A 26073-nucleotide genomic window follows, 5' to 3' on the forward strand; every position below is an offset into this window, starting at 1 on the left:
TCCTGAGGGGCATGTCAATGCTGAACAGACCACTATGTGTATATGATACATAGAGGATAACTTTAGTGCACTTCCCCTGACAGAATAAAGGTTCTAGACTGCTGGGTGGTCTAAACACTGATCCGGTCCCTGCCAGAAGGTAAAAGGTTTGGTGACATAATTCTGACTATGTGATTTATGTAATGTGGTTTGTTTGCATAATGTGCCTCTTGTCCATTGACCATGTGTACTTTTGATCCTTTGAACTGTGACATATGTAACCTATATCAATGATTTGACCTTTGCTTGTTAGTTTGCTTACAAGCTTCTCAATAAAAGGCACTAATTCTGTGGTCTAGTGAGACTTTCTTGATGAAGCTGCTTTAAGCATCAGATAGAAATCTCCCTGAAGTTTCAGTTACTGTACATTGTATGATCTTTGTGTGTGTATACCTGGTATGTCTTTTCTCTCTTCCTTTGCACTTCAGTCCGAATTCTCCTACTTAGACAAGGAGGGTTGCTGCCTGTGTAAGTGGATTTTTCAGGACAACACTATATGTAGAGGAGAAAAAAACCAAGGAAAAAAAAAAATTCTTAACCAAATTTTTTTTTAATGGTTTTTCCTCCTGTACATGTAGGTGCATCTTATGGTCAGGTGCACCTTATAGACTGAAAAATAAGGTAAATAAATTTTTTTTCTTGCTTATTTTCAAGTTTATTAAAAATTTGATTAATCGCTTATTCAAAATTCTAAGCGATGTACAAAAAAAATAGTAAAATTACAAATTTCTGGGGGAAATAAAACAAACGAACAAGATTAAACTGACAAAACATATTAAACAAAAGGAAGAAATGGGGAAAGAAATACAAGTTGTTGATAGTAAATAAGACAAGTAGGGGAAAAAAACAATAGTAAGGGTGAGAGCGGTGGGCTTCAAATAAGTTGGAAAATAGGATTCAATTAAGGCTCCTAGCTTTCTAGCAGTCAAATGCATCTTTAAAAAGAAAGCATTTCAATTTTATATCCAGCCTATAACTATCTTATAATAAGAGGGGCATTCAATAATTTATCTGAGTATGAAAGAAAGTAATAAGCATGGGTGGGGTTTATGCAACTAAACATGATTGTACTATTTGTATTCCCTTACAAGCTGCTGCTAATAATAGCACCAAGTCATAGTAGTACCTTTGAATACTTCTGAAATTCTGGGGAAATTATTAAATTAGGATCCCTCTGATACTAAATGGGATTATGGTAAATTTGAAAATGATACCTGGACTGCAAAGGGATTAGATTCCTCTAAGCCAGTCTTAGTATCATACGATACCACACTGATGGCAGAATGGTGTTTTCAAGAATACGGAAACTTACATTTAGGAAATATTATACTGCAGTATCAATACTTATGATTATGTAATGGTTCATGGTTGGCTTTCAATGGTATACTTATCAGAGTGAAAACCATTTGCACAATATCAAAAATAGACACTACTTCTATATTCCAACTTATTAATTAGATTTACTACTTAAGTAATTGGATTTAATAATATGACTGTTGACTTTTAATCACATTACATTAATTAACTTCTAATGTTTCCCAAAATGGGATTACTTAAAAGAGAGAAACACATTATTACTCTTCTTTTCATTTGAACTATTTTCTAAACTAATTCAATTTTTGCTATTGAACTTTTTTCAAATGAATGAGTGAAGAAATGTTTAAAACTTTGATAGGAAAGTCATTGATTTAGTGAATTCAAGATTGTCTCAGAGCTTTTTTTTAGTGTATTTATTATATTTATAATACTGAAGCACTTTCACTGAGCATTTTATATCATGCACTTTAAGTATTAATAACATTGTTAAAATTTTGTCGTAATTAGTGAAATATGTAAGATACATGAATTGATGAAAATAATGGGATGAACTATAATTAACAATAAGAGGAAATGAATTGCAGTGAAATTGAATAAGAATTTGAGATGAGATATATTGATTGAATTTGATTAGGTAATATATATGGTTTGATATGAGGTGGTCCTGAGTTTCAAAAATGGCATGCTGATCTATTTCAAGTAATATATATTCCATACCAAAATAGCTTTGTAGTTTAAATTTAATAAGTTTTTAAGGATTCAAATTAATAAAAAGAGGAGACATAGTATTTAGAATTTTTTATATGTAATGTATTTTTTAAAAATAGAGAATTAGAATAAAATAGTTAATTTATCTATATTGGTAGGGAGGTGGGGTAATAACCGGTGATGTTATAAGGAGACAAGAGAGTAATGTGTTTCTCTCTTTAAGTAATCCCATTTTGGGAAACATATTCTCCTAAGTCTGAGGCTTGTCCCCATTAGAAGTTAATTAATGTAATGTGATTAAAAGTCAACAGTCATACTATTAAATCCAATTTCTTAAGTAGTAAATCTAATTAAGTAGGAATATAGAAGTAGGTACCATTTTTGATATTGTGCAAATGGTTTTCAATGGTTTCATATTTTGTGTATATAATACCATTTGAAGTTTGTATTGTTTTGTTGTATCAAGATACTTATCACAGTGGCCATAGGAACTTGTTTGGTTTTTTTTAAAATAATTCTCATAATTATGGATCATGGCCAATATGTGAAAATTGATATGGAATGGAAATGGATTAGGAACCCGTGAACTATGTAACAAATACGGTGGTGTTAAGAGTAATACTTCATATATGTATAATGGAACTGAAGCATTAGTAGGGCATTATTTTCTTTGTAGGGTTATAATACATAGTTCAAGCAGTTATGCAGAAAGAAAATAGAAGTCTAGTGAAACTGTCTGCTGACGATTATAAGGGTATAATCCCTGAGAATTTATGGGATACCTTTACTGGGTGGTTTTCAGGTTTTGAGGTAATCTTTTGTGGACTAATTAGGGTAGTCAAATTTATAGCTGTTGATATCTCAGTTTTCTGCATTTTATCATGTCTCCAAGCTTTTTGCCTTTGACTGTTAACCACAGTTACCACTAAGACAGTCTTTTTTCATATGGAGACACAAGGTGCTGAAGAATCCATGTTTCTTTAATGCTGGAGAATGGGAATGAGTGATAAAAAAAATAGTACTTTGGACCTGAGATCCAAAAAGGGATGGGAAAGATCTGTTTTGTGGCCTAGAGGTTTTCATTACGGCCAAGTATTTGTAACGCTTATTTGAAGAAAGATGACTCTTTTCCCAGCACCAGATAATATACCACAGTGTAGTCTGGCTAGAGACAGGGTAGACTTTAGTACTGTGATAACATGGTAATTAATGAAGGGACTTGTCACCTTTGAGTGTTTGCAGACATTTTCACTGATTTCTACTAAGCTAAGACAAAGAGGCCAAAGAAACTAATCAGCGAGAAAAAGGAATTTTCTCTGAGTAGGGCAGAATAGGGATATGTGACATGTCTGAATTGCTCGACTCCCACAGAATTTCATCATATGCAAAAGAAGCATCTATGTATTATTTATCTTGCGTTTTGAAAGTAGTCATGTATATTTAACCAAGGAACAAAGAACAAAATAAAATAATTATTAGTGAAATTCTGAGTTTTTCTAAATTCTTGATAGGGAGAAGCACTTTAATGACCATCTGCAACATGGTCAAGACTGAATGGACCTTGTTTGTCTTCACAGAAAAATTGAGTGTGGCTGTACAGTACCCTATACTGGGCAGGATGCACAAGTGTTTGTTATTGATCTTTATCTGATGGTAGATGGAGAATATAACCCATTTGTTTAAATTGGTCTGGCTGACAATGAAGTATGGCAATGGTTCTCTCAATTTGTTTTGTGCTGTCCCATTATTTTGCAAATTACTTGATACTCTTTTTTTAAATGAAATAGGGAAAATGTTTTTAAAAAAACTATGGTAAAAGAATAAAGCATCATGACTGCCTACCTTCTGAGGAGAAGGAGAGCTTTTGATGTAAAATGGGTTGTTTGCTTGCTCCTGTTTTCGTGCTGCTCGCCGCTAAAAAAAAAAAAAGGGCCAAGAACTGTCATACAAATACACAATTTCTGTCCCAAGGGAAAAAAATGAAAAGACACATCCAAATCCAGGAAGGTGCATGCAAAAGGAATGTTCATTAACAACCCAGAGTGCCCCTCCCACCTAAATATAGATACAAATAATGTAGTATTCTTTTATGTAAATACTGGGGTGAATTAATTCTGGTGTGAGTGTTATAGGTCTTTCCTTTTATTTATAGAGTTCCTTTTAATTTTGTTTTAATTATGTAAATTTACACTGTAAACTGCTTAGTCTTAAAAAAGGTAAGCAGTATATAAAGTTTTAAAATAAACATTAACATAGTATCTTACTATGGTGAGGGAGGGGGAGAAATATTATCTGGAAAAAGTAGTTCCAGATTTTTCCTCCCACCTTTCAAGGATTTTTCATTTCAAGTCTATGAGACCAACTCTCAGACTTGGTTTCAAGTACCAAAACCCCAAACTGAACTATTCTCCAAGTTAAAATGGGTCTCTAAACTAATTTGGTAACATTCTGGAAAGAACCCCCTCTTCCCTTAAGGTGTTGTAAAACATTAAAGCTGTGTTTAACTCTCACTACTAGGCAAGTCACTCTGCATTTTACATCACCAAAATCTGCAAATCCACACTATGGACTAGATTCACTAATCCCCGATTCTGTGTCCAATCCATGCCCGATTGCATGCAGGCCGACAAATTCACTAAAGGCCTGCATGCAAATGAAGACTAGCATTGCTAGCAATCAGCATTTTTGGTTGCGCTAACCAATGTCAGCAAAGGCCTATGGGAGATCATATCATTCATGTCTGACCTTAGGGAATGTCATTTGCAAGCCTTAATTAAATCAATGCTTTAAAGATAACAAATGAACTTACAGCTAAGAGGTGCTAAGAGGTGTTAAGAAGATATGTTAATTAATGTCTGGTGCTTAAGATGGACAGCTTAGGATGTACAATGGGTCCAGGTGCACAGATAACTAAGATTAATCAGAAACTATTGTCAGAGGCATACTGGAAAGTACATTTGACTCCAGTCTATTCTTCTCCAGTCTAGCACACCTCACTCACCTTTCTGATCAGTGAAACTAACCATTGTTTCAGACAGTTTACTAAGGATGGGGATACTTAACTTCAATAGATTCTATTGAAGTTCAATAGATTCTATTTGTTATAAAAAGCCCCCTCTCAACATCAACCCCCCCTTCTCTCTCTCTCTTTCTGGAACCTGAAGCTTGGAACATCACCCCCCACTCACCTTTCTCTCTCTTCCTCTCTGTCCTCATAGCACCTATTCTCTCTCATTCACAAAAGCATTTGTATACTTAATTGTAATCTTTATGAGATTGCCTTTCTGTATTTCTATATAGCACAGTTACTTACCGTAGCAGGTGTTATCCAGGAATAACAGGAAGCTATTCTCACATATAGGTGACATCATCAGCGGAGCCCGGATGCGGAAGCTCGCAAGCAGACTTGCTTGAAGAAATTCGAAGTTTAGAGTCAACCGTACCACACATGCGCGAGTGCCTTCCCGCCCAGCGTAGGGCACGTCTCCTCAGTTCAGATAGCTAGCAGAGAAGCCAACCAGGGGAGGTGGGTGGGTTGTGAGAATAGCTGCCTGCTGTCCCTGGATAACACCTGTTACGGTAAGTAACTGTGCTTTACCCCAGGACAAGCAGGCAGGCTATTCTCACATAAGCTAACCAAAATGGGATGGTGGGAAAGTTGGCAATTTAGGAGAATAAATTTTGTAATACTGTTTGGCCAAACTGTCCATCCCGTCTGGAGAAAGTATCCAGACAATAGTGAGAAGTGAAAGTATGAACCGAGGACCAAGTAGCAGCCTTGCAAATTTCCTCAATAGGTGTAGATCTGAGGAAAGCTACTGAAGCTGCCATTGCTCTAACTTTATGGGCTGTGACTCTACTGTATAGGGGTAATCTAGCCTGGGCATAGCAGAATGAAATACAAGCAGCCATCCAGTTGGAGATGGTACGCTTAGAGATAGGACGTCCCAACTTATTTGGATCAAAGGATATAAGTTGAGGAGCAGTTTTGTGTGGTTTGGTGCATTCCAAATAGAAGGCCAAAGCACGCTTACAGTCCAGATTATGAAGGGCTATTTCTCCAGGATAAGAATGAAGTTTTGGAAAGAACACTGGAAGAACAATGGATTGGTTGAGATGAAATTCCGATACCACTTTAGGGAGGAATTTAGGATGAGTGCGAAGGACCACTTTGTCATGATGGAACACTGTGAAAGGTGGATCAGCTACTAAAAGCTTGCAGTTCACCGACTCTTCAAGCAGAAGTGAGGGCAATGAGAAACACCACTTTCCAAGTGAGATACTTCAGATGAGCTTTGTCAATTGGTTCAAATGGAGGCTTCATCAGTTGAGCAAGTACAACATTGAGGTACCAAACCACAGGAGGCGGTTTGAGAGGAGGTTTGACATTGAAAATAATAATAATAATTTTATTCTTAAATACCGCCAAAACCATGGAAGTTCGAGGCGGTTTACAGCAAGAAGTGCTGGACAATCAGCGAAGAGGTTACAATCAAAGTCAACAGTACAATCTTACATAATGAAAGAATTGGAAAGCTATATAGTTCTTAGTTTACAAATCTATTGAACAAACTCGTTTTTACTAATTTTCTAAAATTGAAGTAGGATGAGGAGAGCGTGATAAAGTTACTAAGCCAATCGTTCCATTTGCCTGCCTGGAAGGCAAGAGTTCGGTCCAAGAATCTTTTGTAGTGGCAGGCTTTTATTGTCGGATAGGTGAACAGATGTATTCTTCGTGTGGGCCTAAAAGAACTAGGCACAGCTCGATGACGTAGGCGTAGTATGACCAGAGCACGACCCCGGTGATAATGAGGATGGGGAGCCAGAAGACGTGCCGACAGCAGCGCAAGCCCATGGACGCGGCCATCCTCCAGCCCAGCTGCATCCTCCCGCCGCCTCATCGGCGCTCGACCGGATGAGCAGAGAGGGGTTTCCCATCAATAGGCTGATGGAAAGCCGTAATTGCACTGAGATGGACTCAGATCGATGTAGACTTGAGGCCAGAAGTGGATAAGTGCAAAAGGTAATCCAAAACTGAAGATAAAGAGAAATATTGAGGCTCCTTATCATGAGAAAAACACCACATAGAAAATCTAGTCCATTTTTGGTGATGGCATTGTCTAGTGGTAGGTTTCCTAGAAGCCTCTAAAACATCTCTGACAGATTGAGAAAACTGAAGAGGAGTCATGTGGAGAGGTATCAAGCTGTCAGGTGTAGAGACTGCAGGTTGTCATGAAGCAGAGATCCCTGACTCTGTGTAAGCAGAGAAGGAAAAACTGGTAGAAGGTATGGCTCCCTGCTGCTGAGTTGAAGTAGAAGGGAGTACTGAGGTTGTCTCGGCCACCGAGGAGCAATCAGAATCATGGTGGCATGGTCGTTCTTTAACTTAACAAGAGTCTTGAGAATGAGAGGGAATGGAGGGAATGCATACAGGAAGAAATTCGTCCATTCCAGAAGAAAAGCATCTGCCTCGAGGCAATGAGGAGAGTATATCCTGGAGCAGAACTGAGGCAGTTCATAGTTGTGGGGAGCTGCAAAGAGGTCTATCTGAGGCGTTCCCCACTGTGAAAAAATGTGATGAAGAGGCGAGGAATGGAGTGTCCATTCGTGAGGTTGCAGAAGATGACTCAAGTTGTTCGCCAAGCAATTCTTCGCCCCTTGGATGTAGACAGCTTTGAGGAAGGTTTTGTGGCGGATTGCCCAGTCCCAAACCTTCAGAGCTTCTTGACAGGCAGATCCCGTCCCTCCCTGTTTGTTGATATAATACATAGCAACTTGGTTGTCCGTCCGAATGAGGACTACCTGGTTGTGAAGATGTTGAAAAGCATTGAGAGCCTTGAGGATCGCTCTGAGTTCCAACAGATTGATATGACACTGACGATCGGTACTGGTCCAGTGGCCTTGTGTACGGAGATCATCGAGATGAGCGCCCCAAGCGTAGGTCGAAGAATCTGTCGTGAGGACCTTCTGATGGGGGGCATTTGAAAAAGCAAGCCTCTGGAGAGATTGGAAGAGAGCATCCACCAATAGAGAGACTGCTTCAATGAAGGAGTGACTGTTATGTGTCGAGAAAGTGGATCGCAAACTTGGGTCCATTGAGATGCCAGGGTCCACTGAGGAATTCTGAGGTGAAGTCTGGCAAAAGGAGTCACGTGTACTGTGGAGGCCATGTGACCCAGGAGTACCATCATGTGTCTCGCTGAGATGGAAGAGCGGGAAGACACTGTATGACAGAGTTGAAGAAGAGCTTCCAGATGTTGTTGTGGAAGGAATGCTCTGAGTTGGATAGTATCCAGAACAGCTCCGATAAATTGCAGATTCTGGGAGGGTTGAAGTTGGGATTTGTGAAAGTTGATTTCGAATCCCAAACTTTGTAGGAACCAGGTAGTCCGTTGGGTCACTACAATAACCCCTTGGGATGTGGAATCTTTGATGAGCCAGTCGTTGAGGTAGGGAAATACCTGAAGACCATGATTCCTTAGAGCTGCTGCTACCACTACCAGGCACTTGGTGAACACTCTGGGAGATGAGGCCAGGCCGAAGGGTAGTACTCTGTATTGATAGTGCAGATTGATAGTGAGGTATTGACGGGAGGCCAGATGAATGGGAATATGTGTGTAGGCCTCCTTGAGATCCAAAGAGCATAACCAGTCATTCTGCTCAAGAAGGGGATAAAGGGATGCCAGGGATAACATTTGAATTTTTTCTTTGACCAAAAATTGATTGAGAGCCCTGAGATCCAGAATGGGCTGCAGATCGCCCATCTTCTTCAGAAGAAGGAAGTAACGGGAGTAAACCCCCTCCCCTTTTCTGTTGTTCCAGAGGAACTGGTTCGATGGCATGGAGACGAAGCAGAGCTTGAGCTTCCTGAAGAAGGGCGGTCTGGGATGGACTGGAAGGATACTCTCTTGGAGGGAGCTCTGACTGGAACCCGAGTGAAATGAAGAGAGTATCCTTCTCTGATGATGGTCAGCACCCAGAGATCGGATGTAATTGTCATCCATCGGTGGTAAAAATAATGGAGATGACCTCTTATAGGGGGAAGAGAAGTCAGAGACAGAACGATGGAGGTTATGCTCTGTTTGAGACAGTCAAAAAGGCTGGGAAGCCTTAGGTGCAGCAGAAGGTTGAGATTTTTGTTGCTTTTGAGGCTGCTGTTTCTTAGGAGGAGGGTGATTGTAAGGAGCCGTTCTTGGAGCAAAATGCCTCTGATATATAGGAGGACGTGTAGTTTTGGCAGGAGTTGGCTTTGGCTTAGATCTGACAATAGAAGCAAAGGATTTTTCATGGTCAGACAATTTCTTGGTGGCAGCCTCGATAGATTCAACAAAAAGGTCATTGCCTGCACAAGGAATATTGGCCAAGCAATCCTGAAGATTTGGGTCCATGTCAATGGTACTAAGCCAGGCAAGGCGATGCATGGCTACAGAAGCTGCCCGGGCAGACAACTCAAAAGCATCATAAGACGACTGAAGTAGATGTAGTCTGAGTTGTGATAAAGAAGCAATGACTTCTTGAAATTCAAAGTGCTTTTGAGTATCCAAATAACTCAGAAATTTAGGTAAAAGAGTTATGAGGAATTCAAAATAAGTAATAAAATGAAAGTTATAATTGAGGACTCTAGAGGACATAATAGAATTTTGATAGATGCGACTTCCAAATTTGTTCATAGTTTTCCCTTCCCTTCCAGGAGGAACGGTGGCATAAACCTTGGAAGGATGGGACCTCTTTAAGGATGACTCCACAAGCAGGGATTGATGAGATAACTGTGAGTTGTCAAACCCTTTGCGATGTGCAGTTTTATACCTGGAGTCCTATTTGCCTGGAACAGCTGGAATGGTATAAGGCAGGGGTGTCCAATGTCGATCCTCGAGGGCTGCAATCCAGTCGGGTTTTCAGGATTTCCCCAATGAATATGCATTGAAAGCAGTGCATGCACATAGATCTCATGCATATTCATTGAGGAAATCCTGAAAACCCGACTGGATTGCGGCCCTCGAGGACCAACATTGGACACCCCTGGTATAAGGAGTCTCCAGGCATCTGGAAAAAGTCTGAGACAAAAGCTTGTGAAAAGGAAGCTTAAGTGACTCTGCCGGAGGTTGAGGTAGATGCATGACTTCGAGGTACTCCTTAGAGTATTTGGAACCAGCATCTAATTGAAGATCCAAGTCAACAGCCATCTGACGAAGAAAAGATGAGAAAGATAGCTGATCTGCCAAACAAACGACCGCCGCAAAATTGAAGCCCATGGGCTGCGGCCGAGCAGCCTGCCCTGGTAGTCGGACAGAAGATTGAAAATTTTTTTTTTTAACTAGAAATAAAAGAAATAAAGTGAGAACAGCGATTTGTGAGGGAAAAAATACAAACCACGGTTCAGAGAAGGCACGAAGGACCGAAGTTAAACGCAGAGAGTCAAAGACGGACTTCTTGGCTCTGTGGAAAACTGAGAACTGAGGAGATGCGTCCTACGCTGGGCGGAAAGGCACTCGCGCATGCACGGTGCGGTTGACTCGAAACTTCGAGTTTCTTCAAGCAAGTCTGCTTGCGAGCTTCCGCATCCAGACTCCACTGATGACGTCATCCATATGTGAGAATAGCCTGCCTGCTTGTCCTGGGATAATATATTCTTTATGCAATCACTTCTGGCTGTGCTTGTCAGTGATTTTACTTCCTGGTGAATCTTCTCTGTGAGGGTATTGAACTTGGGACCAGGCGTTTGTAAGGGCACTTCAACCTAATCTCTCCAACCTTACATTTTGGGGGCTTGTCTCGGTCCTTCCTAACGATTTCATCTGGGTAAGTAGAATTCAATTTTTTTCTTGTATGGAATAGGCAGGATTTTTTCTTGTATGCACTGTGCAATAGGATTATTGGCTGCATAAGACAAGGTGAGAGATGGTATTTGCCACTCAAAAGGCCTTGTGCAGTATAGACAGAGTGAGACAGAAATCGAAAGACCTTGGGAAACCCTTAGCTTGTACTTTAGACTGGATGATACACTGGTGAAAAGTTCCATTAATATGGTGGGGTTTTATACTTTGTGAGATTTTATTTATCAATAGACTTTGTATTTTTGGTTTTATAGACAGAGTGAGATAGAAATCGAAAGACCTTCTTGAACCCTTAAATTGTTTTAGACTGGATGACACATTTGTGAAAAGTTCCGGACGAGCCCCCAAAATGTAAGGATGGAGGGATTAGGTTGAAGCGCCCTTATAAACGCCAGGTCTCGAGTTCAATACCCTCACAGAAGATTCACCAGGAAGTAAAATCACTGACAAGCACAGCCAGAAGTGATTGCATAAAGAATATAATACAGAAATACAGAAAGACAATCTCATAAAGATTACAATTAAGCATACAAATACAGATTGCTTCTGTGCTCTTGTGAATGAGAGAGAATAGGTGCTATGAGGACAGAGAGGTAGAGAGAGAAAGGGGGGTGGGGGTGATGTTCCAAGCTTCAGGTTCCAGAAAGAGAAGGGGGGGTTGATGGTGAGAGGGGGCTTTTTATAACAAATAGAATCTATTGAAGTTAAGTATCCCCATCCTTAGTAAACTGTCTGAAACAATGGTTAGTTTCACTGATCAGGAAGGTGAGTGAGGTGTGCTAGACTGGAGAAGAATAGACTGGAGTCAAATGTACTTTCCAGTATGCCTCTGACAATAGTTTCTGATTAATCTTAAGTTATCTGTGCACCTGGACCCATTGCACATCCTAAGTTGTCCATCTTAAGCACCAGACATTAATTAACACATCTTCTTAACACCTCTTCGCACCTCTTAGCTGCAAGTTAATTTGTTACCTTTAAAGCATTGATTTAATTAAGGCTTGCAAATGACATTCCCTAAAGTCAGACTTGAATGATATGATCTACCATAGGCCTTTGCTGACATTGATTAGGCTAACCGAAAATGCTGATTGCTAGCAATGCTAGGCTGACAGACGATCATTAACAAGCACCCCCACCCACTGCATGGATCGCTAGAGAGCGATCCTTAAGCATGCGCAGACCATCTTCCTTCCCTATAGATAGTCTGCACATGCTCTCAGTAGGAAACTTTTTTTTATTGCTTTTTTTTTTTTTTTGGCAAGCCCGTGGTTTTGACCCGCTTTAAGCCTGCAGGTTAAAACCACGGGCTTGCACTGCGGGGAAGGGCAGGAGAGTCGGAGCGGCAAAAGAGATTCAGGCTGAGAGCAGCAGGTCAGGGCTGAGAGCAGGAGATCGGGGCAGGCAGGCAGATCGATCAGGGCTGAGAGCAGAGCAGCCAGAGCAGGGCGGTCAGAGCAGGAGAATAGGGGCAGAGAGCAGGGCAGCCAGAGCAGAATAGGGGCAGAGAGCAGGGCGGTCAGAGCAGGAGAATTGGGGGTTTTAGCACAAGCGACTGGTCCTCACCAGTCGCTAATTTTTTGATCGGCCAGCCAGTCGATAAGTTTAGTGAATCGTGTCTTTCTTACTTTGCATGCCGATTCCCCTCATTTGCATGCACAGATCAGGATTGGATTGGAGGAGAGAAATCGGGTCGCAAAGGGCTCACAAATCGATCAGTATGCGATCGGTTTGCTTAGTGAATCTAGCCCTATGTTGGACTATTCACCATGAAGTTGCAGAAACAGGAGAAGTAGTTACACACAGTATACTTGAAGCATTGTCAAAGTTTAGGTACCAACTTACCCTGGCCAGCTCTTCCTCATCAACCTCTGGTCGCCCCTGTTTAACTTGCCGGTGCTCCTCATCCTGAAAAATGGTCTTGGGCTTTTCATCTTCAGACTCATTGTCTGATGGAGGTTCATTGATCCAAGCATCAAGGTCCAAACTGTCAAACAGTAAATATATTTACTGAATCTCTGAGGTGCATGCATATCCTTCAGAATGATACTAACTCAAACGAACATATGTGTGGTCAGTCACTTGAGGCAAGCCCAGATACTAGTTTTTGTGAGTGATCTACATGACGAGAACAAAAACCAAGTGGTATAACATTTGGATAAACTGAGTCACAGGGACACAAAGTAACTTGTGCAAGACAGAGTCAAAAATATTTCTATTCAAATGAAATATTTATGACATTTTAAAAAACACAAAGAATACAAATTTTAAGGACATAAAGCTTTGGAACATCTACATATGACAAGAAATGAAGATCCAAACTACACATTGAAATAAATACTATCATCTCTTCATGGATTCAAATTAGGTCTTACCTGTTCATTTTCTTTCCTTTAGTCCTACCAGACCAGAACCTGAGGGTCTTTGCCCACCAACCAACAGATGGAGACCAAGAACAAAGACTTGTGAGCCCTGTGCATCATGCATCCTTAGGTCTTTAGTATTTTGAATGACAGAGCAATGTTCTCTTTCTTCGCAAATGTATAATTAATGGCATTTTTCTCAATATAACATTCAACTAGATACAATATAACATTCAACTAGATACTGAGAAGAAAACTTTCTCTTCACAAATGCAACCGATTGGGGTACAAGAAGAAGCTAGAGACGCTGACTCCTAGCAGGAGTGGAGGAGTGTGTGGCACAGTGGTTGGATCTACAGCCTCAGCACCCTGGGGTTATGGATTCAAACCCCCCGCAGCTCCTTGTGACCCTGGGCAAGTCACTTAATCCTCCATAGCCCCAGGTACGTTAGATAGATTGTGAGCCCACCGGGACAGATAGGGAAAATGCTTGAGTACCTGATTGTAAAAATCGCTTAGATAACCTTGATAGGCGGTATATAAAATCCTAATAAATTTGAAACTTGAAACTCTTCCACAGGCAAACACAAAAGACCTTCCTATTTTTCTGTTTCTTTTCCTTGCAAACAGGGCAGTTTTACATCGACCCCACAAATCACCTTGAGGAACAGATTCTAGCTTTTACAGGAAGGAACTGCCAATGAAGTATAGGAAGTTGTCCAACAGATGGCTCCGGTTCCGGAGACAACAGATCAGCTCCCCCCGAAGAAGCGCAGAGTGGTAGTCATTGGGGACTCCTTGCTGAGGGGCACCGAGGAACCAATTTGCAGACCAGATATGCAATCAAGAGAGGTTTGCTGTCTACCAGGAGCCAGGATCCGAGATGTAACCGCCTGCCTAGAAAGATTTATCAAGCCCCAAGACCACTTCCCCATGCTTCTCATCCACGTCGGAACGAACAACACTGCCAGGAACACCCCGGAGAATATACCTGAAGACTTTGGAGCCCTAGGTGAAAAGCTGAGGCGGATGGCAGCGCAAGTGGTCTTCTCCTCGATCCTCCCAGTGAAAGGTAAGGGAAGAGCCAGGGACGATCGTATCCAGAGGACAAACGAGTGGTTACACGGTTGGTGAAAGGAGATGAACTTCAGATTCCTGAACCATGGAGAGGCACTGCAAGGACTACAGGGACCACTGCAAGGACTACAGGGACCAGACGGGCTCCTGACCAGAAGGGGTAAGAACGGCTTTGGACACCGACTAGCCCACCTGCTTCATAGGGCTTTAAACTAGGTAAGTTGGGGGAGGGTACCCACTCACGTACTGGCAAGGTAAGTAACCATCCTGGCGAGTTAAGTTGCCACTCCATTTCTGAGTCCGAGGTAAGTACACACATTGCAAACAGTACTATAGGAGTCACTCTAACTCAGACGGGAAAATCTCCACAGAGACCTAGCAAACATAAGGTATGGAGGGCTATGTATGTTAATTCCCACAGTTTAAGCAATAAAATTCTGGAATTGGAGACGGAACGCCGACCTAGATGTGGTGGAGATATCCGAGACTTGGTTCACGGATTCCCATGGGTGGGATATGGCTATATCAGGATACAACTTACTTTGTCAAGACAGAGAGGGCAAAATAGGAGGGGGGGTAGCACTATACACTAAAGAGGACATCAAAGTTACCAGAATCGCTGATGTCAAGTACACCGGGGAATCCCTCTGGGTGAACCTCGTCAGGGGGAATGACAAATGCCTGTATCTTGGTGTAGTATACAGACCTCCAAGACAACAGGAAGACATGGATATAGAATTAATCGAAGAAATAGAGAAAATCACTTTGCGTGGAGACACAGTGTTGTTAGGGGACTTCAATATGCCTGATGCAGATTGGAACAAACTTTCCGCTACGACCAACGGCAGAAGGCTATTAACCTCCATAAAGGGAGCACGATTCAAACAAATGGTATTGGAGCCCACAAGGGATCAGGCGATACTGGACCTGGTACTTATCAACGGAGAACGTGTCACAGAGGTGTCGGTAGGCGATACGTTGGCCTCCAGTGACCACAACACGGTATGGTTCAACCTTAGGAAAGGTTTCACTAGATCAAACACATCAACAAAGGTCCTCAACTTTAAGGGCACTAACTTCAAAAGCATGGGAGATTTCGTCCATTGTGCGCTACAAAATCAAGCCGAAACAGATAATGTAGAGGTAATGTGGTCAACTCTGAAATCTACCCTACACAAAGCAACCAACCGCTATATAAAAACAGTAAGTAAACGGCGGAGAAACAATAAACCTCAGTGCTTCTCTGCAGAGATCTTGGACCTCGTACAAAAGAAGAAAAGAATATTTATCTCCTGCAAACAATCAGGAAAACGAGAGACTAAGGAAGACTATCTGGCCAAGTCTAAAGCTGTCAAAACAGCAGTCAGAGAGGCCAAACTCTGAATGGAAGAGAATCTAGCAAAGAACATTAAGAAGGGGGATAAATCCTTCTTCAGGTATATTAGTGACAGAAAAAGAAACACAGATGGGATAGTATGCCTTAGGAAACCAGACGGGAATTATGTAGAATCGGATTCCAATAAAGCCGAACTACTAAATGAATACTTCTGCTCAGTCTTTACCTGCGAGGCGCCGGAGTCCGGTCCACAGTTGCAAACAAGGGAAAGCTCGGAAGACCCGTTTTGAAATTTAGAGTTTACGCCCAGCAGCGTCTACTGTGAACTATCAAGACTCAAAGTGAACAAAGCCATGGGACCAGACAATCTACACCCCAGGGTGCTTAGGGAGTTGAGTGATGTCCTGGCGGAACAGTTATCCGTGCTCTTCAATATTTCCCTAAGGAGAGGAAGAGTCCCGTTGGATTGGAAAACAGCTAACGTCATTTCACTCCACAAAAAGGGATGCAGGACGGAGGCTGCGAATTATAGACCGGTGAGTCTCACATCGATAGTGGAAACTTATGGAAACACTAATCAAACACAAATTAGATACGATCCTGAACGAGGAGAATCTGCGAGATCCCCATCAACATGGATTTACAAAGGGAAGGTCCTGCCAATCCAATCTAATCAGCTTCTTTGACTAGGTAACAAGAAAGCTGGATATGGGGGGAGTCCCTGGACATCGTGTACTTGGACTTCAGTAAAGCTTTTGATAGCATCCCACACCGCAGGTTATTGAGCAAGATGAGTTCGATGGGATTAGGTGAAACATTAACTGCATGGGTTAAAGACTGGCTTAGAGGTAGACTTCAGAGGGTGGTGGTGAACGGTACCCTCTCCGAAACGTTGGAGGTGATCAGTGGAGTGCCGCAGGGCTCGGTCTTGGGCCCGATCCTATTTAACATCTTCGTAAGGGACCTGGCTCAGGGGCTTTGAGGTAAAATTACATTATTCGCCGATGACGCCAAACTATGCAACATAGTAGGCAAAAGCACAGTGTCCAACAGTATGACGCAGGACCTATTCTTACTGGAACATTGGTCCACGACTTGGCAACTAAGTTCCAATGCCAAAAAGTGTAAGGTCATGCACCTTGGCAAAAGAAATCCATGAAGATCTTACACCCTAAATGGTGAGAACATAAGAACATAAGAACATAAGCAGTGCCTCTGCCGGGTCAGACCATAGGTCCATCCTGCCCAGCAGTCCGCTCCCGCGGCGGCCCAAACAGATCACAACCTGTCTGAATCATCTGAAGGGGCTCCCCTGCCACCTTGGCCTCCCAATTTGGTCCTGCCTTCCCATCGAAGTCCCAGCCCTCCGGTCCTGCACATGCACGACCTGTTTGGTTTATACTCAATACCTGACAAACTTTCTATACTTTTGTTACATCCCAGCTCCTCCCTCAGTATCCCATGATCCCTTTATCCCTCAGGAATCCGTCCAATCCCTGTTTGAATCCTTGGACCGTACCCTGCCTGATCACTTCCTCCGGTAGCGCATTCCAAGTGTCCACGACCCTCTGGGTGAAAAAGAACTTCCTTGCATTTGTTCTGAACCTATCTCCCTTCAGTTTCTCAGAATGCCCCCTTGTATTTGCTGTCCCCTTCAGTCTGAAGAATCTGTCCCTATCCACCCTCTCTATGCCCCTCATGATCTTGAAGGTCTCTATCATATCTCCCCTGAGCCTCCTTTTTTCCAGAGAGAAGAGCCCCAGCCTATCCAGCCTTTCGGCGTATGAGCAGTGTTCCAGCCCTTTTACCATTTTCGTTGCTCTCCTTTGGACTCTCTCAAGTACCGCCATGTCCTTCTTGAGGTGCGGCGACCAGTACTGAACGCAGTATTCCAGATGCGGACGCACCATCGCTCGATACAATGGCATGATGACTTCCCGTGTTCTGGTTGTTATGCCCTTTTTTATGATGCCCAGCATCCTGTTGGCTTTTTTCGAGGCTGCCGCGCACTGTGCAGATGGCTTCAGTGATGCATCCACCAGCACACCCAAGTCTCTCTCGAGTCTGCTGTCTCCCATCAATACCCCCCCCAATTTGTAGCTGAACAACGGGTTCTTTTTCCCTATATGCATGACCTTGCATTTGTCCACGTTGAAGCGCATTTGCCATTTGTTTGCCCAGTCTTCCAGCTTGTCCAGGTCTCTTTGTAGGTCCTCACACTCCTCCCTGGTCCTAACTCTGCCGCACAGTTTGGTATCGTCTGCAAATTTTATAACCTCACACTTTGCCTCCTTTTCCAGGTCATTGATGAATATGTTAAAGAGTAACGGCCCCAGCACCGATCCCTGTGGCACACCGCTCGTGACTCCCCGCCAGTCAGAGTATTGACCCTTTACTCCAACCCTCTGCAGTCTACCCGACAACCAGTGCTCGATCCATCTGTGCACATCCCCTCCCACCCCGTGGTTCCAAAGCTTCTTAAGTAGCCTTTCATGTGGCACCTTGTCGAAAGCCTTCTGAAAATCGAGGTAGATGATGTCTATGGGCTCCCCTTTGTCCATGCGACTGCTTATTCCCTCAAAGAAGTACAGCAGGTTCGTTAGGCACGACCTCCCCTTACAGAATCCGTGCTGGCTTGTTCTCAGTAGGCCATTCCTCGGCAGCGTTTTTCTTTTTCTTTTCCTTGCAGGAGCGAAGGGAAGGCAGGAGGAAGCAGCCGGAGCAGGCTGTTGGACCGGGGTCGAGGCGAGAGTTAGCTCCGCCCACCCCCACCCGCGTCACAGGTTGCATCGGGCCCGGGCTCCCCCTTTAATTAGAAGGGAGCCAGGGCACGAGGCAAGCCTCGGCAGCGTTTTTCTTTTTCTTTTCCTTGCAGGAGCGAAGGGAAGGCAGGAGGAAGCAGCCGGAGCAGGCTGTTGGACCGGGGTCGAGGCGAGAGTTAGCTCCGCCCACCCCCACCCGCGTCACAGGTTGCATCGGGCCCGGGCTCCCCCTTTAATTAGAAGGGAGCCAGGGCACGAGGCAAGCCTCGGCAGCGTTTTTTCTTTTTCTTTTCCTTGCAGGAGCGAAGGGAAGGCAGGAGGAAGCAGCCGGAGCAGGCTGTTGGACCGGGGTCGAGGCGAGAGTTAGCTCCGCCCACCCCCACCCGCGTCACAGGTTGCATCGGGCCCGGGCTCCCCCTTTAATTAGAAGGGAGCCAGGGCACGAGGCAAGCCTCGGCAGCGTTTTTTCTTTTTCTTTTCCTTGCAGGAGCGAAGGGAAGGCAGGAGGAAGCAGCCGGAGCAGGCTGTTGGACCGGGGTCGAGGCGAGAGTTAGCTCCGCCCACCCCCACCCGCGTCACAGGTTGCATCGGGCCCGGGCTCCCCCTTTAATTAGAAGGGAGCCAACGGCGCCCAGCCGTTCGGCGCACGGCGAAGGCGAGCGGCAAAGGCGCTCGCCTTAGCGAGATCGCCTTTGCGTAGGAGCCTTGAGAGGGAGCCAGGTACGCCAAGTAACTCACTTTCTCTTCTCTCTTCTCTCTCTCTCTTACCCACAGCAGGAACATACCAGCACTTCATGAGAGCAATGGAGGACCCAGGATCCCAGAGGTACTTTCCAGTATACTGCACAGAGTGTAAGATGTACGACTACCTCCCCTTGGGAAGGCGGGAGTACATATGCAGTCGGTGTCAGGAACTGGAAAGCCTGAGGATGGAGGTCGGAAGATTGAGGGTCAGGGTCCAGGAACTGGAGGGACTAGAGGGACTGCGCAACACAGAGGAGACGAGCTGGTCAACCGAAGACACAGACGGAGCAGGCCCCATTGTGGATCAGGTGAGGGACCTCGAGAGATTCATCGAGGAGGCCTATAGGAGGAAGGTGGAGGAACAGGACCAGCAGCTGCACAGACGGATGTCGGCAGACGAGACCCAGGATCTACAAGGGGACACCGGGGAAGGACCTAGTGGAGGAACCACGCAAGAGGAGGAGACCGCGACTCACCAGGACCCCGAGGAAGAGACACCACACTACACCGAGGACACGGACCTGAGACAGAGGAGGTGGCTGAGGAAAGGGAAGTCTGCTATTGTGGTGGGAGACTCGATCTTGAGAGAGGTAGACAGTCACGTAGCTGGAGGAAGGGAGGACCGGCTAGTGACTTGTCTCCCAGGGGCCAAGACACGAGACATCACTGATAGGATTGAGAGGATCCTAGACGGAGCAGAGACAGAGGAGACTGCGGTAATAATCCACGTCGGAACAAACGATGTGAGCCGGAGGAACTTCAGCATGGACGCACTGACTGACCAGTTCAGGGTCCTGGGACGAAAGCTGAAGCGGAGCACACGGAGGATAGCATTCTCGGAGATCCTGCCTGTACCGAGAGCAGATGCAAAGAGGCAGTCAGACATCCAAGCTGTGAATGCATGGTTGAGGAGATGGTGCCAGGAGGAGGGCTTCCGCTTTGTGAGGAACTGGACGTCCTTCTGGAGAAAGAACAAGCTCTACCGGCGGGACGGACTGCACCTGAGCACAGCGGGAACCAGACTACTGGCAGCCAATGTGAGGAAGGAGATCGAGAGGGCTTTAAACTGAGGAGAGGGGGAAAGCCGACAGCTGATCTGATGTTGACGCTTCGGAAAACAGTATCCAGAACAGATGCTGAACGAGCTGACTGCATGGAGGAAACAGAGGGACCGGAAGATCTCAAAATCAGACAGCGAGGGAAACAACGGGTAAAGGGAGCTTGCTGGGAGAAGACTAAGGGGCACAGGGACACGGGGCTGGGTGGCATGAGGGCGAAAGCCGAGGGTAATATAGAGGTACCACAGGGCGAAGGGGATCAAACAGAGGCTCAAGGGATGATAGCCCAGGAGGGGGACGGTAGGGCTAGGAATCCCAGAGGAAAAGCGGAGACGTGGGGTGGCAGGAATGTGGGGAAGCAGGAAGCCAAGAGGGTAAAGGCTGAGGGCAAAGCGGAAACACAGAGAGCGGGAAAATTGCCAGAAATCCAAGGGCAAGTGGCCCAGGTAAATGCAAAGGTGGAAGAAAAACGACGGGACCTGCGGGGCTTATACGCAAATGCAAGAAGCCTCACGGCCAAGATGGGTGAACTAGAAGTCGTGGCCAAAGAGGAGGACCTGGATATAATTGGGATTGTAGAAACCTGGTGGACAGAGGAAAATCAATGGGATGTAGCGCTGCCAGGGTACAAGCTCTACAGGAGAGACAGGACCCACAAAAAGGGGGGAGGCATAGCACTATATATAAAGGACTCTATCCACTCGATCAGGATGGATATGGCAACAAAGGCAGAGGAGCTGGAATCGCTATGGGTCAAATTACCGGGAAACAAGGGTGCGGGCATAAAACTGGGGCTTTACTATCGACCACCTGGTACACCAGAGGGAGTCGGACACGACTTGGAAGCGGAACTGAAACAGGAGTGCAGGACTGGAAGTGTAACAGTGATGGGGGACTTCAACTACCCAGGGATAGACTGGAGTACGGGTCACTCCAACTGCACGAGGGAGACAGGATTTGTAGAAGCTGTGAAGGACTGCTTCATGGAGCAACTAGTCAAAGAACCGACGCGAGGGGGTACTACTCTTGACCTCATCCTAAACGGTTTAGGGGGGCCTGCAAGAGGGGTAGAAGTGGGAGGACCGCTAGGAAACAGTGATCACAACATGATCAGATTCACATTAGAAAGAGGGACACCCATAGTTAGGAGGACCGCAACAACTGCGCTGAACTTCAAGAAAGGGAACTATGTTGCTATGAGGGAAATGGTGGGGAGGAAGCTCAGAAACATCTTTAGGATGGAGACTGTGGGAAGCGCCTGGACCCTATTCAGGGACACCCTGCAGGAAGCGCAAAGAATGTACGTCCCCAGTTTCAGGAAAGGCTGCAAGAACAAGCGATCAAAGGACCCGGTTTGGATGTCAATAGAAGTAAAGAGGGCGATAAAAGACAAAAAAGTATCTTTCCAGAGTTGGAAAAAGGACCCAACAGAGGAAAACCGTCAGGCGCACAGGAAATGCCAAAAGGAATGCCACCGGGAGGTTAAAAAAAGCAAAAGGGAAATACGAAGAGGGGCTGGCCAAGGAGGCGAAAAACTTCAAGGCATTCTTCAGTTACGTTAAGGGGAAGCGACCAGCGAGAGAGGAGGTGGGGCCGTTGGACGATGGGGACAGGAAGGGAGTGATTAAGGAGGATAAAGAGGTAGCTGAGAGATTGAACACGTTTTTCTCGTCGGTTTTCACGAGCGAAGACACTTCTAATATACCGGACTCAGAGGACCTCATGAGTGGGGAACAGGCTGAGAAATTAGAACACATAGAGGTAAGTAAGGAGGATGTCCTCAAACAGATAGACAGGTTAAAATGCGGCAAATCACCGGGCCCGGACGGGATCCACCCAAGGGTTCTGAAGGAACTAAGACAGGAAATAGCGGGCACAATCCAACATGTTTGCAACCTATCCTTGAAAACGGGTGAGGTACCAGAGGACTGGAAATTGGCAAATGTCACACCCATCTTCAAGAAGGGATCGAGGGGTGACCCCGGGAACTACAGGCCGGTGAGCCTGACTTCAATTATAGGGAAGATGGTGGAAGCTATGATCAAGGACGGCATTTGCGAGCACATTGAGAGGAATGGCCTACTGAGAACAAGCAAGGACTACAGCAGAACGAGACTTGGGGGTAATCATTAGTGAAGACATGAAGACTGCCAATCAAGTGGAGAAAGCTTCATCCAAGGCTAGACAAATGATGGATTGTATCCGTAGAAGTTTCGTCAGCCGAAAGCCCGAAGTCATAATGCCATTGTACAGATCCATGGTGAGACCTCATCTGGAATATTATGTACAACTCTAGAGGCCACATTACCAAAAAGATGTGCTGAGAGTTGAGTCGGTTCAGCGAATGGCCACCAGGATGGTCTCGGGACTCAAGGATCTCCCGTATGAAGAACGGCTGGGTAAGTTGCAGCTATACTCACTTGAGGAGCGCAGAGAGAGGGGAGACATGATTGACACGTTCAAATATGTCAGGGGCCGTATTGAGGTGGAAGAAGATATCTTTTTTTCTTAAAGGACCCACAGCAACACGAGGGCATCCATTGAAAATCAGGGGTGGGAAACTTCATGGCGACACCAGGAAGTATTTTTCACCGAAAGGGAGGTTGATCATTGGAATTATCTTCCGCTGCAGGTAATCGAGGCCAGCAGTGTGCCAGATTTTAAGAAAAAATGGGATAAGCATGTGGGATTTCTTCATGGAAGAAATTAGGGGGGTGGGTCATTAGAGTGGGCAGGCTTGATGGGCCGTGGCCCTTTTCTGACGTCATTTTCTATGTTTCTATGTTTCTACATACATCAGAACCATTAGTCTAGAGTTGGCACAATGAAATAAATGAAATGCCATTCAATTCCCTTCTCATCCTTCAGAACTGGAACTACAGCTCCAAGGACAATAAGGTCCTAAAGAGTGCCTTTGCTGTAGCTACTCTGACAGAAGTGTGATAGAGGGGCATTAGAAATGAATCTGAGAAGCTACAAAAATTTCAGGTTGTAACCCTGCACTATGACATCCAAGATCCACTAGTCTGATGTGATTCGGGCCCAGTCTACTAGAAACAGGTGGACAGCTGTCCCTATTTCTGATGTAAGGAATAGGCTCCAGACACCCAGGACATTCGAGGATTGAGGTTCTTGAACAGATCCTTTTATGTATCCTCAAAAGGAAGAGATATGAGATTGATAATGTCAGCATTGAAAGGAGCCCAATTTTTCTAGCCTATATCTCGTTCTCCCCAAATCTAGACCTGGAGGGAGAATACATCAATTAACTGAGCTTATCTTTAGGCAATCTCTATGGTTTCAACCCCCCAACCCTTAACCAATTTTTCCAGATGACACTTACTCCTAAAGGGTAGTCTACTTAGCTGAGCTTTGAAAGTGGAATCTGCAAACCAATTATGTAGCAACAAAAAGGCACCTTAAAGAAAACAGCTAGTGCCATAAACATAGAAACATAGAAGATGATGGCAGATAAGGGCCATAGCCCATCAGGTCTGCCCACTCTACTGACCCACCCCCAAGTCTACTATCCTAGGGATCCCACTCCTGGTGACAGGTTCCCTTGGCTTAACCCTCTAAGGGATCCCACATGGGCATCCCATTTGCTCTTAAATTCTTGCACGCTGTTTGCCTCGATCACCTGCACCGGGAGCTCGTTCCAAGGATCAACCACTCTCTCGGTGAAGAAATATTTCCTGGTATCGCCATGAAATTTCCCGCCCCTGAGTTTGAGCGGATGCCCTCTTGTGGCTGAGGGTCCTTTGAGAAAGAGAATCTCTTCTTCCATCTCGATACGGCCGGTAATATACTTAAACGTCTCGATCATGTCTCCTTTCTCCCTACGTTCCTCGAGTGAGTACAGCCGCAAATTTTTCAGCCTTTCCTTGTACGATAGATCCTTGAGCCCCGAGACCATCCAGGTGGCCATCCGTTGCACCGACTCTACTCTCAGCACATCTTTTCGGTAGTGTGGCCTCCAAAATTGCACACAGTATTCCAAATGAGGTCTTACCATAGTTCTGTATAATGGCATTATGACTTCAGGCTTCCGGCTGACGAAACTCCTGTGGATGCAACCTAACAACTGTCTTGCCTTAGATGAAGCCTTCTCCACATGATCAGCAGTTTTCATGTCTGCGCTGATGATCACTCCCAAGTCTCGTTCTGTTGAAGTTCTAGCTAAGGTCTCACCATTCAAGGTGTAAGTTCTGCACGGATTTCTGCTGCCGAAGTGCATGATCTTGCATTTCTTAGCTTTGAAGCCCAGCTGCTAGGTCAAGGACCAAAGCTCCAACAAATGTAGGTCCTGTGTCATACTATTGGGTGAATTGCCATCTCTCACTATATTGCATAGTTTGGCGTCGTCAGCGAATAATGTTACCTTACCTTGAAGCCCCTGAGTTAGGTCACCTATGAATATTTTGAAAAGGAGCGGGCCCAAGACTGAGCCCTGCGGTACTCCACTGGTCATCTCCGATGTTTTAGAGAGGGTACCGTTAACTACCACCCTCTGAAGTCTGCCACTCAGCCAGTCATTGACCCATGTAGTTAGTGTTTCTCTCAGCCCCATTGATTTCATCTTGCTCAACAGCCTGCGATGCGGGACACTATCGAAAGCTTTGCTTAAGTCTAGGAATACGACGTCCACGGATTCTCCCAAGTCTAACTGTTTTGTTACCCAGTCAAAGAAGCTGATGAGATTGGATTGGCAGGACCCACCCTTGGTGAATCCATGTTGACTGGGATCCCGTAGATTCTTCTCATCCAAGATTGCGTCTAATTTACGTTTGATTAATGTTTCCATGAGTTTGCATACTAATGATGTGAGACTCACCGGTCTGTAGTTTGCAGCCTCTGCCCTGCAACCCTTTTTGTGCAGTGGAACGACGTTAGCTGTTTTCCAGTCTATGGGGACTCTCCCCGAACTTAGGGAGAGATTGAAGAGTCCTGATAGCGGTTCTGCCAGGACATCACGCAGCTCACTGAGCACCCTGGGGTGTAGATTGTCCGGTCCCATGGCTTTGTTACCTTGAGTCTTGCCAGTTCGTAGTAGACGTCGCCAGGTGTGAACTCGAAATTCTGAAACGGGTCTTCCACGCTGGGCCTTGCCTGCAACTGCGGACCGTGCCCCAGTGCCTCGCAGGTGAAGACCGAGCAGAAGTATTCATAGAAACATAGAAATAGACGGCAGATAAGGGCCAAGGCCCATCCAGTCTGCCCACCCTAATGTCCCTCCCCTACCATTGCCCTGTGAATAGATCCCTCCTCTTCCTTTGCCCTGTGAATAGATCCCACTTGACGATCCCATCTGGCCTTAAAATCAGGCACGCTGCTGGCCTCGATCACATGTAGTGGAAGACTATTCCAGCGATCAACCACCCTTTCTGTGAAAAAGAATTTCCTGGTGTCAGCTCGTAGTTTCCCTCCCCTAATTTTCCACGGATGCCCTCTTGTTGTCGTGGGACCCTTGAAGAGGAAGATATCTTCCTCCGTCTCTATGCGGCCCGAGAGATACTTGAACGTCTCGATCATGTCCCCCCTCTCTCTGCGCTCGCGTGAGTATAGCTGCAATTTGTTTAACCGTTCCTTGTATGGGAGATCCTTGAGTCCTGAGACCATCCGAGTGGCCATTCTCTGAACCGACTCCAGTCTCAGCACATCCTTGCGATAATGCGGTCTCCAGAATTGCACACAGTATTCCAGGTGGGGCCTCACCATGGATCTATACAATGGCATAATGACTTCCGGCTTTCGGCTGACGAAGCCTCTGGTATGCAACCTATGACTTGTCTTGCTTTGGATGAAGCTTGCTCCACTTGATTGGCAGCCTTCATG

At 45.1% G+C, this 26073-nt stretch overlaps 1 protein-coding gene across 2 annotated transcripts in view; it reads right to left on the reverse strand.

Annotated features, from left to right (window-relative positions):
* AP3D1 (adaptor related protein complex 3 subunit delta 1) overlaps positions 1–26073 on the reverse strand; it is a 136953-nt gene that overhangs the window by 51316 nt on the left and 59564 nt on the right. The window contains exons 17-19 of one of the 2 annotated variants that reach the window (XM_033954609.1): positions 12744–12885; positions 3907–3978; positions 433–531 (exon numbers count right to left, since the gene is read on the reverse strand). In XM_033954609.1, coding sequence (XP_033810500.1) covers positions 433–531; positions 3907–3978; positions 12744–12885 — 313 coding nt within the window. The remainder of the gene's footprint in view (positions 1–432; positions 532–3906; positions 3979–12743; positions 12886–26073) is intronic. The other variant, XM_033954610.1, reaches the window with a different exon arrangement.

Source organism: Geotrypetes seraphini, chromosome 8 (genome assembly GCF_902459505.1).
Source record: "Geotrypetes seraphini chromosome 8, aGeoSer1.1, whole genome shotgun sequence".
NCBI classification, from domain to species: Eukaryota; Metazoa; Chordata; class Amphibia; order Gymnophiona; family Dermophiidae; genus Geotrypetes; species Geotrypetes seraphini.